General features: G+C 41.0%; 1 protein-coding gene across 1 annotated transcript; it reads left to right on the top strand.

Annotated features, from left to right (window-relative positions):
• The first annotated feature begins 1,779 nt into the window (after nucleotides 1-1,779).
• Nucleotides 1,780-15,374, top strand: LOC138963938 (proton myo-inositol cotransporter-like). The gene is made up of 9 exons (XM_070335796.1): nucleotides 1,780-2,587; nucleotides 3,171-3,330; nucleotides 4,156-4,364; nucleotides 5,451-5,562; nucleotides 7,554-7,717; nucleotides 8,704-8,815; nucleotides 9,331-9,575; nucleotides 13,421-13,573; nucleotides 14,078-15,374. The coding sequence occupies exons 1-9, from the start codon at nucleotides 1,963-1,965 to the stop codon at nucleotides 14,245-14,247; spliced, it is 1,950 nt and encodes a 649-aa protein (XP_070191897.1). The 5' UTR covers nucleotides 1,780-1,962; the 3' UTR covers nucleotides 14,248-15,374.
• The last annotated feature ends 711 nt before the right edge of the window (nucleotides 15,375-16,085 follow it).

Here is a 16,085-nt window from a genome sequence, read left to right as displayed (position 1 = left end):
ACCAACGTGATGCGTACAATGATTAGAACCTGTGCTCTTTGAGGTTAAAATTAACTTCTGGAAACAACCAACCCAGTAACCCTTTTGCGTTTTGTAGGAATATTGTAGTTACGGGATTATGGAGATGTGTTTTAAAGAGGGTCTCATCGCAGGTTTCACAGTGACTTTGATCGGTATCTGATTCTGAGCTGCATGGCTTTCCACCCTCCTCAGCCAAGCTAGTGTGCATAGGCACACGCAACACACACCACTTCGTAACACACTTCGCGGCTGTACTGATAAAAGTGCATATATTTGCCTGGAGATAATGAATTACCAAACATCACAAAAAACAAGTTTAGAAACGCTGCTAGCATGAGCAGGTTCTAGAGGGTTAACAGTTTTAAGTTCTGCAGTAGTAAGTCGCCAAACAAAGAGTTTTAAGCTGGGGGGGGATGTTACACTGGTACGAAACCTGTGAGTGTATGAGTAAAGACGAGCGCACAGACAACATAATATTAATGAATTCGATTTTATTTCAATTAAAAAAAAGTCTTAAGATCAGGGGCCTGTTAGATTTTAACCCATCTTGCTTCTGCCAAGGCCCAGCGCGCCGACGGTCGGTGGGGGGTGGGGGCTTGCCGCTATCGGGTTGTCCAAGACGCATGCCGCGAAAAGATTCCAGGCCCCGATAAGAGTAACAGACCACTTCGTTAATAATAGTGAATTTGGCTCCTCAAGAAGAAGTTATCGCCATATGTGGATTCAAGTGATGAAGTCTGCGGTAAATCTGTGAATGATAAAAGAACAAGGATTGTCTCAGAATGAACGTTGCATAGTGAACGAAGATGATTATGTGCTCTACATGGGAAAGACCGTCTGTCAGAATGCATCTACTTGAACTTTGCAAGTTTTTCTGCCTGTAAAGAACTGGAGTTTGTTTTACATAAAATGTCACGTATTTCATGTACGGTAAGAAAATAAAAAAGCCAATTCCGCCGGGCATCGTCCGTCGACCAGTCACAGAAACAAACCTGGCCAGGTATGCGTGTACATACGTATTTCATACACGTCGAAAAAAACGAAAACATGTGTCTTTGTTATTACGAATATGAAAGCATATTCGCAGACTTCCTGCGGAATATGGCCCGATGATCGGAATAGGGCCGCTGTGTGACTGAGTCTATCCAATCACAACCCCCGAATTCCCCAACGTCTAACTATGATCATATACCATTTTGCTTCTCGTCGCACTATCAGATCGTGATCGCTACCGTGAGTGCGTCTGTCCCCGCCGGGCCACTTTGTCTCTGTCCTGATTCAGGTTCTGTTTTACTATGCCCCTCAAAATGTCGAAATAGTTTATAGTGCTGCAAGTATCCCTACTCTTTAACACTTGAAAGAGTGAACAATGAGTCTTGCTAAAGCATATTAAGAATTTGTTGACAATTTTTTCGGCGAACGCAAAACTTTACAAAACCAGCCGTTTTAAGATCCACGGGAAATAACTGTGTAAATTGGCTATATTCGCAAGTTTGTGTCTCGTCGAAAATTATTCCCCTTTATCCGACGAAAGTGAAACTCTTTTGCCTTCGCGATATAGGTCAACTTTTGCTTTTGAATCTGCACTGTTTCCTGCCTCATGCATTATTGTACTGATATCTTTAAGCTTGAAAACTGAAACACTAAAACAGATGTGTATACCAGATTTAAAAAAGTGTCAGAAAGTAGAGCTCTTCTGCGTTTAAAATAAAAATCGTATACATGCTCAACTGAGATTACGCTTCCGCTTCCGTCCATTACAGAGATGCCTCGAAGTTCTACTTTTGGTTCGACATCAAGATTTGCAGTCAACGAAAACTGCATTCCACGCCAACTGACATTGACAAATGCGTCTTAGATAACACGTACGCGACGAAGTGCACTCTCAAACAAGTGCTGATAACCATGTTTAAGGCTGTTCGCCTGGGAAAACTGGGTTAAATGTTTGCTGATTACGAGGGCAGCAGCGAGGACGAAAGAATCGAGATGGAAGGTATTTCAGAGACTTCGCGACTTGTGTCCAGTCAGAAGGAGCCGAAAGTTCCGACTAAACACATTACACTTTCAAACCCTTCGCCGCCATCGAACCCACACAGAATGGATGACGACAGGAACGGTTCGTTCACCAACAGAGGCTTGGAGTTGGACTTATCCTCAGACACAGGAGGAAGCAGCATCAACTGTCCGGTGACAGAGGACAGCGATGATTCTGGCGGAGGTATTCCTGGTCAGCAAAGGACTACAGCATTTGTTGTGGTGCTGGCAGGTTTTTCTGCCATCGGGGGATTTCTGTTCGGCTATGACACCGGGGTGGTGTCTGGTGCCATGCTGTTGCTCAGGGACGAGTTTTATTTGTCGTCTTTGGAACAAGAAGCCGTTGTGAGTGTGACTATTGGTGCCGCGTTTGTTGCAGCCTTGTTTGGCGGCTGGCTCAGCGACAGATTTGGGAGAAAGGCTTGCACGATATTTGCCAGTGTGGTGTTCACTGCCGGTGCTTTAGTGCTTGGCTTTGCCCAAAACGTTACGATGCTGATCGTAGGGCGTTTGACACTTGGGATTGGCATTGGTAATTTTATTTTCATGTGGACGTTGGCAAGATCAGTTAATACATTTTGTGTTCAAGTCCATGTTTTACTGCTTGTTAAGCTAACTGCATAGCTAAAGTAGATTTATATATATATTTGGCCAACAACTGATTACTGAGCCTGTTGTGATTACATGCACAACTGCATTTTCGACATTTTATGAATTTATCTATCTGCAGGACTCAATCCTCTTGCACAGTACCACCACACGCGCCCACACACATATATATATGCACACACACACAGACTGTCAAATTGAAGGAAATAGAATTAGAAACGAGTCAATCACGCTGACAGTGACACGTACAGGGGTGGGACTGAGAGAGAGATCGAGATTAAAATCAGGGAAAGAAGTTCTTATAGAATTGATTTAAATGATGAGTAACTTATTTTTAAGTTTTATATGAAATTTTGAAATGACATAAGAAAAATTGCTTGTAAAAGCAGTCCCATGAAAAATATGTTGTCTTCTGAACTGACTGAAAAAACTAAAGCATAAAGGGATGCTGGTACAAAATAACTTGCAGAGCCATGCCGTTGACAGCAACATTTTGTTCTTTACAGGCGTTGCATCGATGACAGTGCCAGTTTACATAGCAGAAACAGCACCCTCTCACCTGCGAGGTCGACTTTTGACGGTCAATGTGCTGTTCATCACGGGGGGTCAGTTTGTAGCCAGCCTGTTGGATGGGGGTTTCAGCTACTTGCAGAAAGATGGCTGGCGGTCAGTATAACCTTTGAATATTGTGGCCTGGCCCCCCCCCTCCCTCCCCATATAAGACCTTACATTTAAAAAAAAATCCTGTCTTACAATTACTATTGGGGTTAGGGGGAAGAATTTACCCGATGCTCCCCAGCATGTCGTAAGAGGCGACTATCGGATAGTCAATTTTTGTAAAGATTTTAGTCAAGCAGTATGTAAGAAATGTTAAGTCCTTTGTACTGGAAACTTGCATTCTCCCAGTAAGGTCACGTTGCAAGCCCCTGGAGCAAATTTTTGATTAGTGCTTTTGTGAACAAGAAACCATTAACAAGTGGCTCTATCCCATCTCCCCCCTTTCCCCGTCGCGATATAACCTTCGTGGTTGAAAACGACGTTAAACACCAAATAAAGAAAGTAAAGAAAGAAAGTCTTACAATTTATGTAGATTGACAAAGCCCGTTATAATCTCAAACAATGCGAGCGTTTTTTAATGTCGTATGCATTAAGAGCGATTACTTCCCTTTGGTTATTTGATATAAAGCCCGTTATGAAAAGAAAATGTGAAAAAGCAAGGAATCCACACAGATAGACTGCTAACAGTAACATTCTAAAATTCAGAATAAAAAAAACAAGAATGGTACAATTTTGGAACACTTAATTTGTGACAAAACAAAACGTTACATTTACTGTACTTCCACACAATGGCCTTTTCAGTAGACAGAGAGACAAACACTTATGGTACAGATAATGAACTAACACAGTAGTATCATACCCAATTCAACAACCTCATAGATCTACTAGACCTTTCTATAATCTTTAAAATAAAAAAACTTTTCGCTTTTCCAGGTACATGCTCGGACTAGCGGGGGTCCCATCTCTGATTCAGTTGATTGGATTCCTGTTTCTGCCGGAGAGTCCACGTTACTTGATGAAGAAACATCGGGAGGAAGAAGCGCGACAGATACTGCAGAGAGTACGAGGTACCAAAGATGTCAAGGCCGAACTAGACCATATCAGAGAGAACTGCCGACAAGATGAAGAGGCCACAAAACATGGTGTGTGTAATGTGTGAGTGTGTGCGTGTACATGTGTGTATGTGTCGAGGAAGAAGCGCGTCACATTCTGCAGAGACTACGGGGCACCAACGTTGTGAAGGCTGATTGAGCTAGACGAGATTAGAGAGAACTGCCGAAAAGATAAAGAGGCCACAAAACATGGTGTGTGTAATGTGTGAGTGTGTGCGTACAGTGGAACCCCTCCTAATGTAAGGCTTCCTGAGAAGTTCCTCCCTTTTAAACCCCTGTTTACTCAGACTTTCAGTTCATAACCTCTTCAAATTTACCCCTAGTTTAAGACTCCCTCCTTTTTAAGACCTGATTTTTTCAGATTTCTGAAGGTCTTAAAGGTGGGGGGGTCAACTGTACCAGTGTGTGGCTCTGTGTGTGGCTCTGTGTGTGTGGCTCTGTGTGTGGCTCTGTGTGTGTGTCTGTGTGTGGAGGCAGAAGCGCGTAACATTCTGCAGAAAGTACAGAGCACAATGCTGAGCTAGTACTGACGAGTCTGTCGGCAGGGTGAGGAAGCCACAACATGTGTGTTTGTGTTTGTACATGCGTGCACTCTGAGCTAGATGAAATAAAAGGGAGCTTTCAAGAGAATAAGGAGCTGAAACAAGATATGGTGTGTGTGTCGTTGTCCCAAATTAACCCTGTGGAAGCGACTGTTTGAGATACACTCTGTCACGTGGGACCATGAACTTCGGGTTATTGCCATGTGGTATTGTTATTAGTATCATGTGTGTTCATTGTTTGTGTGTGTGTGTGTGTGTGTGTGAAAAGTCAATATTTTTACCAACATTTTCACCAGTCAACACTGTCACAGTCCTTTGGGGTTTCATCCAGCCAAGGACATACGTAGTCTTTGCGATACACGACTCGGTGTGTTCATGTTCAACCCTTTAGGACGATAGATTGACTCAATGTTTTGACATGGCTTTGATGTGCATTTTAAGACCCTATTTCTGTTCATTACCTCTGTAAATTTACCCCCATTTTAAGACTTCCTTCTTTTTAAGACAAATTTTCTCAGAGTTTTTGAGGTCTTAAAGGGAAGGTTCCACTGTATACAACCTGTTTCTGTTTCAGTCAGTGGACCCACTTTGCTGCGTATGCTGAAATCCAGCAAGATGCGCAGAGCTCTAGTGGTGGGCTGTGGGCTGCAGCTGTTTCAGCAGCTGAGTGGAATTAACACTGTCATGTAAGTGGCTGCATGTTAAAGGCACAGTAAGCCTCCCGTAAACCATCACAGAGCTCCCCGAGCGTCTAAATACAGTACAAGCATACTTCCATTTGAACGCTCACCGAACGGGAACATCCTGGCTGCTTTCTGTCGAGCGTGAGACATTTTCCAAGAATTTATTTTCGTAGACTTGTTCCGTTAACAACAACGGCGCCTCGTTTTTGCGCTAGACCTAACTTTTAAAATCTAAATAATAAATTGACAGCTTGTTACACAAACATTCTTTAATCATAAAAGAATTCGTTTTTCATCAAGACAAGATCAGAACAATTCGAAGTTGTGAAAGTTTAAAAAAAGAAAAGCCCAGAAGCAGGGTCACGCAAGGGTCGTAGCAGACGACGGCCGGTTTATCAGTGCAAATCGCCGTTCCTCTCAACAGTCACAAGCCATCGCTAGAGTTCTTGTGAACCACAGCCGTTGTTTCGTGCATAAAAAAACGTGCTATTGTAGATAAGCTCACGTCGAGTCGCATTCAAATGACTAACTATGACGACTGCATTGTGAAAAGGGAAAACTGGATCACACGGGTTCACGATGGCTCAGGGGTAAGATAAACCACGCAAAAATAAATTCTTTGAAAATTGTTCGCTCTTTACGGAGGGCACCTAGGATGTTCTCAATTGGTGAGTGTTTAAATGAAAGGGTGTTTGTACTGTGTGTAAAAGCCTGACCGTATCTGTGATGGTTTACGGGAGGCTTACTCTGCCTTTAACCTTTTGCAAAGTGTTTAAAGGCATATGTACGCGCTCCCGTGTTTACAAAGTGTAGTTTGCCCACAATCGATGTCAAATGCATCATAAGGCCATATAATGACGATATGTCGCAATGCGCGGACCATATACATGCATTACAGCTTGTTCTAGCCTCTGAAAAAGTGAGGATGTCAACAAAGACGCGGAGTTATTTCCCTTGCGTCAACGTTCCCTCTGTTGGCAAATCTATAAATAGGACGATCTAGATCAAAATAAAAATTCAAATATCTCAACATTTAAGGGGTCCTAGACCACAATATTTTGCAGGGAACTTAATTTAGCATGTCTCCAGCTGTTGGTAAAGCAATTAGCGTGTATATTCATCGAGTTAATATGCCTTTAACCGTGTCACTGCCTGTAGGACATCACCAGGGCCGAGAACATGGGAAAGTTACCAACCGGATGGAGTCCTCCTTTGAAGACCGAAAAAAAAAGAAATCATGTCTTAAAAAAGGAATCTTAAAATGGAGGTAAACTTTCAGAGTTTATAAATAGAAAATCGGAAAATAGTGGTTCTTGAATGGGCTTATCAGGGGGTAGGGTTTTTAAAAGGGAGGGAGTCTTCTATTGGGTAGGATGGTCAGGGGGAGGGGGGGGGGGTAAGAAGGGAGGGAATCTTCTATTGGATGGGGAAGGGGGAGGGTCTTAAAGGGGAGGGAGTACGTCTTATTTGGGGGAGAGTGGCAGGGGTCTAAAAAAAAAAGGGGGGGGGGGGGGTTCCACTGTAATGGGAAATGACAAAGGAGAGCATTTGCTTTGTTTGTTGGCATGTGTTTTGATTTTCAACAGTACATGTTAGAAATTCATTAATCCTTATGACAAAAATATATTTAAATTCAACTGTAGTCTTTAGTCAAAAATTCGTTCTATATGATTTCAGATATAAGTCTTGTGTATCATTGTGCCAAATATCATGCATTTCTGATGTATGATGTCGCTGTAAAACTGTTTCCTAGAAATCCAATAGCTGTTTCCATAGCATCGTCAGTCTGTGACCATTAATATTAAAAAAAAATTCATTGATTTAAAAAAATATAAGCCACTTCAATAATAACCCAGAAAACTAGGTTCTTCCATGTATTCTCCAAGTTTGATTTTACTGCCGCACATTGCCTTAAGACGTAGCTGACCTCACGGATTTTTGAAGGTTCGCCTGTAAAACTCAAGCATTTTGTTCTTGGTGTGTACCCTGTGCAGGTACTACAGCGCTTCCATTATCAAGATGACGGGCATCACCAACCAGCACACAGCGATCTGGCTGGCGGCCATGACAGCGGGCGTCAACTTTGTCTTTACGCTGGTTGGTGTGTGGCTGGTGGAGCGCATTGGGCGAAAGCCGCTCATACTCAGCAGCCTGGCAGGTAGGCTGGGCGTTGCTGTTTATAGCGTTGATGGATGGCTGTGTGTGATAATGTAAGAAAACCAATTATCTGCAGGTAGGTAATCTAGTCAGAACATAATGGACGATTTTCAGAAATAACTCTGTGGGGTTTGTATGGGTTGTGAAAGAGTGAATGCCCTTGCTTTTTACTGGGACAAACATTGCAGGGGCCAATCACTAGCGAGCGGTGTGTCGGAAACACGTGGGCAGGAGCATGTGTGAAGCTATTTGTCATCTGGAGGAAAAACAAGGTTATTCGTTCTTTCACAACCCATACTAACCCGACAGAATTATTTCTGAAAATCGTCTATTTTGTTCTGACAAGATTACCTACCTGCAGATAATTGGTGTGCTTACAAGTTACATGCAGAGAAAACGGAAATCCAGTTGGAAAACAACAAAACACAGAACAAATCAAAGAAATTGTATTTGTAGAGAACTCCATAGATTATGGTTGTTTCAGATAACTTGCAGAGTAAATATTAACCAATTTTAATCTAAACAGGGTCTGTGTACTTAAGAAGAGTGTCTTTGTTAAACTGTGGGTCGGTTTTTCTCCTCATCTTTGCAGGAATGTTGAATCAGGTGTATGTGACTTCAAACATATGGGATTTGCATGCTGTCTGTCACACTTTAATGTCCAATGATTCATGAGCTACCTTTTCATTTGACAGTATGTATATGTTGCTTCAAAATCATTTTGATCTTGGTGTATTACTTTCTGAAATATATTATTATTCAACTTTAAACAAAAAAATTATTCTGAATTTCTGTTTTTTCCTTTCCTTTATTTTATGATTTATTTTCTTTTTTTCATTATTTTTTTTTTCTTTTCATTATTTGTTCTTTTTTCCCATGCAGTTTCCTCTTTTTCTGTGAACCTTTTCAGTACTGTTGATTTAATGTTTATTTTTTGTTGATATTGTATCTGGTTTTCTCCAGTAAATGGCCTGTGTTGTGTTTCAGGAGTGATCATTAGTCTGGTTGTGTTAGCTGTTGGATTTCAACTGGACGCGTACAATTCTCCTCCTATCACTTTTAATCAGACCCTGGACAACTCCTCGTGTTCGGCTTATGCGTAAGTCAACACTGAGGCTTGATTGATTTAGTAGTTGTTTGGGTGATTGATTGACTGATTGATTTAATTGCAAAATTATTTCACCCCTTTTCTCATGTGGATTGAAGATTAACGGTTCCTTGGATAATAGCTAGCAAGACACTGTACTAACCCCTTCACCTCATAGTGCATGTAATCTTTTTCTTTAGCTAATCTTGAGCATGTTTTTACCCGTTATTATTTAGACGAGTCTCATCTAAATCCCAGTCTTATCTTCCCACTTTTTCAGGACAACAGTTCTTTTGTAACTCTGACAGACAGAGAGAGAGAGAGGAAAAGAGAGAGAGAGTAGAATTTGGAATGAGAGATCGGAGGGGGGGGGGGGGGGGGGGATGCGAGCTTCATGTTTCTGAAATTATGATATTGATATGAATTATGAGACTGTCGGTTCTTCGGACAGCTGTACTCTGTGTGTGTCGCTAACATTTAATTCTTAAGTCTCGAACATCACTAACTCATCTTTCTGTCAATTTCAGAGTTTGCGAAAGCTGCATCGAAGACAAAGGCTGTGGGTTCTGCTATAGCGACACTGGAGGAGACCCGGCCAACGGGTCATGCATCGCTGCGGCAGGTGACGACAGCTACTCTGAAGTGGGACGCTGCTCGGCTAACGCGACAAGGGACCATGGGTCGATGGTGTGGGCCTACGGGTACTGCCCTACCCCGTACTCCTGGATTGCCATATTTGGCCTGGCTCTGTACCTCATGTTCTTTGCCCCAGGTAGGTTTGGGTGTGAAAGGATGTTTTGACTGATGGCTTAAAGGTACAGCCCTTCCCCTGAAAACCGTTTGGCTCACCGTCACAGTTTTTTGGCCAGGCTTTTGTATGGGTGTGGGCCTATGGGTACTGCCCTGACCCGTACTGCTGGATTGCCATAGTTAGTCTGGCTCTGTACCTCATGTTCTTTGCCCCAGGTTGGTTTGGGTGTGAAAGGATGGTTTGACTGATGGCTTAAAGGGACAGTTGAACCCCCCTAGATTAAGACCCTCAATTTAAGACTTCGTATTTTTTAAGACCTTACTTTTGCAGATGTTCTGTTCATAATCTCAGTAAATGTACCTCAATTTTAAGACTCTCTCCTTTTTGGCTCACGTAAGTGTAGCCTATGCGATGCTAACTTTTGTCTGTCTGTGCGTGCGTGCGTGCGTATGTATGTGTGTATGTCTGTGGTAGAAACTTTAACATTTGAAGACGTCATATTACATTGACGTCACATTATGACGTACGAGGGTTAGACGTCACGCGATGGAATTACTGAAAGTCTCGGTGATTGTTATTTTGAGCGGGCCGAGACTATTTGGCAGTCGTGTCCATGTAAGTAGGCTACATGCAGACAGACAGATCTAGATCTAGTGTCTCGCTTTCTTGCACAGTTTCACCTATGCTCTTTCTGTGTGTGTGTGTGTGTGTGTGTGTGTGTGTGTGTGTGTGTGTGTGTACTGTGTGTGTGTATGTGTGACGGAGTGATTGAGTTTGTGTTACTGTTTGTCGATTTCTTACGTGAGCCTTGAAGGCTTCGCCTCTTGTTAAGACCTGATTTTCTCAGATTTGTTGAGGTCTTAAATTTAAAAGAGGGTTCCACTGTAGTGTTCTCACCGTGAAAGCAGTTTGCCTCAGATCATCGTCTCTATTTTTGGCCAGGCTTTTGTATGGGATAAGAATAACATCCCGCCACTTGGTCTCATACCAAAAATCAACATCCTGACGGCTTAATTCATGTTCAAAGTTTGACATTTTTGAGGATTTTTTGTCACAGATTGCCACTGGTGTTCGTGATGAATTTAATTCTCACTCTGAACAGAGAGCACTTGGGCTCTTGTTATTTTTGACTCACATGCGAAGCAAAAGCGAGTCTATGTACTCACCCGAGTCGTCCGTCCGTCCGTCCCCCCCGTCCGTCCGGACGTCCGGACATCTGTCCGGAAAACTTTAACGTTGGATATTTCTTGGACACTATTCAGTCTATCAGTACCAAATTTGGCAAGATGGTGTATGATGACAAGGCCCCCAAAAACATACATAGCATCTTGACCTTGCTTCAAGGTCAAGGTCGCAGGGGCCATAAATGTTGTCTAAAAAACAGCTATTTTTCACATTTTTCCCATTTTCTCTGAAGTTTTTGAGATTGAATACCTCACCTATATATGATATGTAGGGCAAAGTAAGCCCCATCTTTTGATACCAGTTTGGTTTACCTTGCTTCAAGGTCAAGGTCACAGGAGCTCTTCAAAGTTGGATTGTATACATATTTTGAAGTGACCTTGACCCTGAACTATAGAAGATAACTGTTTCAAACTTAAAAATTATGTGGGGCACATGTTATGCTTTCATCATGAGACACATTTGGTCACATATGATCAAGGTCAAGGTCACTTTGACCCTTATGAAATGTGACCAAAATAAGGTAGTGAACCACTAAAAGTACAAGAGGCGAAGCCATCAAGGCTCACGTAAGAAATCGACAAACAGTAACACAAACTCAATCACACACACACACACACACACACACACACACACACACACACACACACACACACACACACACACACACACACACACACACACACACACACACAGAAAGAGCATAGGTGAAACTGTGCAAGAAAGCGAGACACTAGATCTAGATCTGTCTGTCTGCATGTAGCCTACTTACAAGGACACGACTGCCAACTAGTCTCGGCGCGCTCAAAATAATAATGACCGAGACTGTCAGTACTTCCTTCGCGTGACGTCTAACCCTCTTACGTCATAATGTGACGTCAATGTAATGTGACGTCTTCAAATGTTAGAGTTTCTACCACAGACATACACACGCACAGACGCACGCACGCACGCACGCACAGACAGACAAAGTTACGATCGCATAGGCTACACTTACGTGAGCCAAAAAGCAAATAAGCACCATTGTACTTCCTATGTCTTGAATATTGTACTACGTTGCAAGCCCCTGGAGCAATTTTTTGATTAGTGCTTTTGTAAACAAGAAACACTTAACAAGTGGCTCTATCCCATCTCCCCCCTTTCCCCTATCCCATCTCCCCTCTTTCCCTCGTCGCGATATAACCTTCGTGGTTGAAAACGACGTTAAACACCAAATAAAGAAAAGAAAGATGTTTTCAAGTGGAGAGTATAATCAATTGGTCTTTTCCCAGGTAAAAGCCTGTCCAGATGTGAGACGGTGAGTAGAATTGTTTAAATGGTAGGACAGTGCCTTTAAAGAAGCATGGTGGCCGATGAATGTGTATTTTGTCAGGAAAGCGATAGGAGTCTTGAATCCTGTTTGATTAATTCTTTATTCATTTGTGTCCCTTGAACCTCTACTTTCGTTTGGTCTCGTCGTTTTTTTGCATTAAACGGGTTCTGACTGATGGAATCGATGATAAATGGGATGGGTAAGGAGAGAGTCGGGGTACCAACAGAAACATTAGGAACAACTACTAAAAAGACCCTAAATAGATACATCTTGCAGGAAAAAATGAGAAGGCTGAGGTGTAATCTGATAATTCACTCACAGTTTATTCATAACTTTTGAAAGATTCTACGCTGTAAATGCACTTGATGAGGCAAAACAACACTTGGGTGCGTTACTGCTGTTGCAGCTAGTCTGCCTCACTGAAAGATACAATTGCCGTGCATTTTTTCGTTTCCCTTTATTTTCTTTTTTATATTTAGTCAAGTTTTGACTAAATATTTTAACATCGAGGGGGAATCGAAACGAGGGTCGTGGTGTATGTGTGTGTCTGTGTGTGTGTGTAGAGCGATTCAGACTAAACTACTGGGCCGATCTTTATGAAATTTGACATGAGAGTTCCTGGGTATGATATCCCCGGACATTTTTTTCATTTTTTTGATAAATACCTTTGATGACGTCATATCCGGCTTTTTGTAAAAGTTGAGGCGGCACTGTCACACCCTCATTTTTCAATTAAATTGATTGCAATTTTGGCAAAGCAATCTTCGACGAAGGCCGGGGTTTGGTATTGCATTTCAGCTTGGTGGCTTAAAAACTAATGAGTGAGTTTGGTCATTAAAAATCGGAAACTTGTAATTAAAATTATTTTTTATTAAACGATCTAAAAACAATTTCATCTTATTCTTCGTCATTTTCTGATTCCAAAAACATATACATATGTTATATTTGGATTAAAAACAATCTCTGAAAATTAAAAATATAAAAATTATGATCAAAATTAAATTTCCGAAATCGATTTAAAAACTATTTCATCTTATTCCTTGTCGGTTCCTGATTCCAAAAACATATAGATATGATATGTTTGGATTAAAAACACGCTCAGAAAGTTAAAACGAAGAGAGGTACAGTAAAGCGTGCTATGAAACACAGCGCAACCGCTGCCGCGCCAAACAGGCTCGTCACTTTCACTGCCTTTTGCACTAGCGGCGGACTACGTTCAGTTTCATTCTGTGAGTTCGACAGCTACTTGACTAAATATTGTATATTCGCCTTACGCGACTTGTTTCTTTCTGTTTTTATGTTTTATTTTTTTAATGATGTATTTTTCAAACAACTCTTCTTCTACAGTACTATTACTTCCTTTGATCATTAGGTATGGGTCCCATGCCATGGACGATCAACGCAGAGATTTACCCGCTGTGGGCACGATCGACAGGAAACTCCATGTCGGCAGCAACCAACTGGCTGTCTAACCTGCTTGTCTCCATGAGCTTTCTCACACTCACTGAAACACTCACCAAGTATGGTAAGCTACTGCACTTTTGATTTGCATAAGGTGTGTTTCCATATAGCGACGGCCAAGCAACAGTGACTAGACCGTGGCGGCAGCTGCAAAACCAATCACAAAAGTAGAAACAAAGCATGCATGTTTCCATATGAGCTTTGCGACGGAAGTCAGAAATCAAGTCAGAAAGACAAACATTTGTCTGGCGCACTGCTTTTAATGGAAACATAAACACTAAATTCGCCTGCCGCCTGCAAAGCCTTTTCTATGACGCTGTGCTGCCATCACGTCACTACATGGAAAGCTGAAACATAGCTTTAGTCATCTGCGAAGGAACTTCCTGTGTAGTTATAATGACTGGATCAGCCACTGTGGATGTTAGATATGCTACAGTTTACATTCAGCAAAATCATTGTGTCAAATATATGTCTAAAATATTGTACTGGTTCACATTATCTTATATGAATATTGCACTTTTTTTATCTGTTGTTTTCAAAGGCTTTGCCATCTTCTGTCTCTTTCCAGGTACTTACTGGTTGTTTGTTGGCATCGCCTCAGTGGCATTTGTGTTTTTCCTGGTGCTACTTCCAGAAACCAAAGGAACAAGACTGGAAGATGTAGAAGAACTGTTTGCAAAACCTTGGTGTGTGTGTGGGGAAACAGACAAGTCACGCAAAGCTAACTCTACAAGCTGATATATTATACTCAGATAAAGTGTGGGAAACAAGCAATATAGCTGTGATTTTTATTTTTGCCTGACTTTAAACAAAGCTTTGGTACATGAGTTGCAACACATGTTCAGTTGTGTTCAAGTTAAAGGCACAGCTTTCCTTGTCTCACTGTCAAGGGAAACGACTCTTCCGCAGGCCATAAAGCCCTGATCAGAATTATTTGCAAACATCACCTGGACAAATTCCAGAAATAACTGTCAGGTTTGCATGAGTCGTGAAAGAGTGAATACCCTTGCTTTTTCGGAGACAAGCATCTACTCGTACTTGCTGTACATGTGTTTCAGACACACACCCTCACTTTTGATTGGCCTATAATGTCACGTGTCAAAATTACAATTTCCCTTGTGACATTATAGGCCAGTCAGATGTTTGTAATTTAGATGTTTGTCCTTGAAAAAGCAAGGGTACTAACTCTTTCACAACCCATACAAACCTGACAGAGTTATACATTTCCGAACATTGTCAGTTATAACTTTTGTTGTTGTTGTGGTCTTTTACATAGTGTCCATGTAAATAGATAATGCTATGCTTTATGCAGGAACCAATGTATTACATTTGATAATGAGCTAGGAAGTTTCTGGGACTTTTTCTAAAGAATTTTCCTTTTCCATACAAATTAATACATGTATTTGTGAGTGTGTGTGTGTGTTAGGGTGTGAAACAGTGTTTGAAAGCAAAGAGTGCGTGTATTTGCGCGTAAATATTGAGCAACAGAATTTCCCATCGTCTATGCAGTAAGTTATTTATCAGTGTCTTTAATTACTTGAGATTTACGCTCCATTTTGACATGTGTTCACACTGATTGGTACATGGTCAGTACATTTTATGTATTTATATAATTATATGTATACATTCCCTTAATAATATCCAGACTCATGAGCATATTATACAGTACATGTAAGTTATACCTTGATTGATCTCTATGCAGCTGTACAGTATGTTATGTAACTTTTTAAAGGGACCACACTTTAGATGTAGGAATGATTACTATGTTTTGCTGAGTAATGCCTGACTATAATCATGACATAGCAAGATTAGAACAATTTTTTTATATTTGTTTGTTCACTAGAAAAAAAAATTCTTCTCTCTCATTTTCATTTTTTGAGTCCATGCATTTTGTTCTTCTTGTTCAATATTAAGAAAAACAAGTCGCGTAAGGCGAAAATACAATATTTAGTCAAGTAGCTGCCATTTTTCAGCAAGACCGTATACTCGTAGCATCGTCAGTCCACCGCTCATGGCAAAGGCAGTGAAATTGACAAGAAGAGCGGGGTAGTAGTTGCGCTAAGAAGGATAGCACGCTTTTCTGTACCTCTCTTTGTTTTAACTTTCTGAGCGTGTTTTTAATCCAAACATATCATATCTATATGTTTTTGGAATCAGGAACCGACAAGGAATAAGATGAAAGTGTTTTTAAATTGATTTTGACAATTTAATTTTGATAATAATTTTTATATATTTAATTTTCAGAGCTTGTTTTTAATCCGAATATAACATATTTATATGTTTTTGGAATCAGCAAATGATGGAGAATAAGATAAACGTAAATTTGGATCGTTTTATAAATTTTTATTTTTTTTTTACAATTTTCAGATTTTTAATGACCAAAGTCATTAATTAATTTTTAAGCCACCAAGCTGAAATGCAATACCGAACCCCGGGCTTCGTCGAAGATTACTTGACCAAAATTTGAACCAATTTGGTTGAAAAATGAGGGCGTGACAGTGCCGCCTCAACTTTCACGAAAAGCCGGATATGACGTCATCAAAGACATTTATCAAAAAAATGAAAAAAACGTTCGG

The sequence above is a fragment of the Littorina saxatilis genome, linkage group LG4, assembly GCF_037325665.1.
Source record: "Littorina saxatilis isolate snail1 linkage group LG4, US_GU_Lsax_2.0, whole genome shotgun sequence".
NCBI lineage: Eukaryota > Metazoa > Mollusca > Gastropoda > Littorinimorpha > Littorinidae > Littorina > Littorina saxatilis.
Note: the sequence above shows the minus strand (reverse complement) of the source record. Positions and strands in the feature narration are given on the sequence as shown.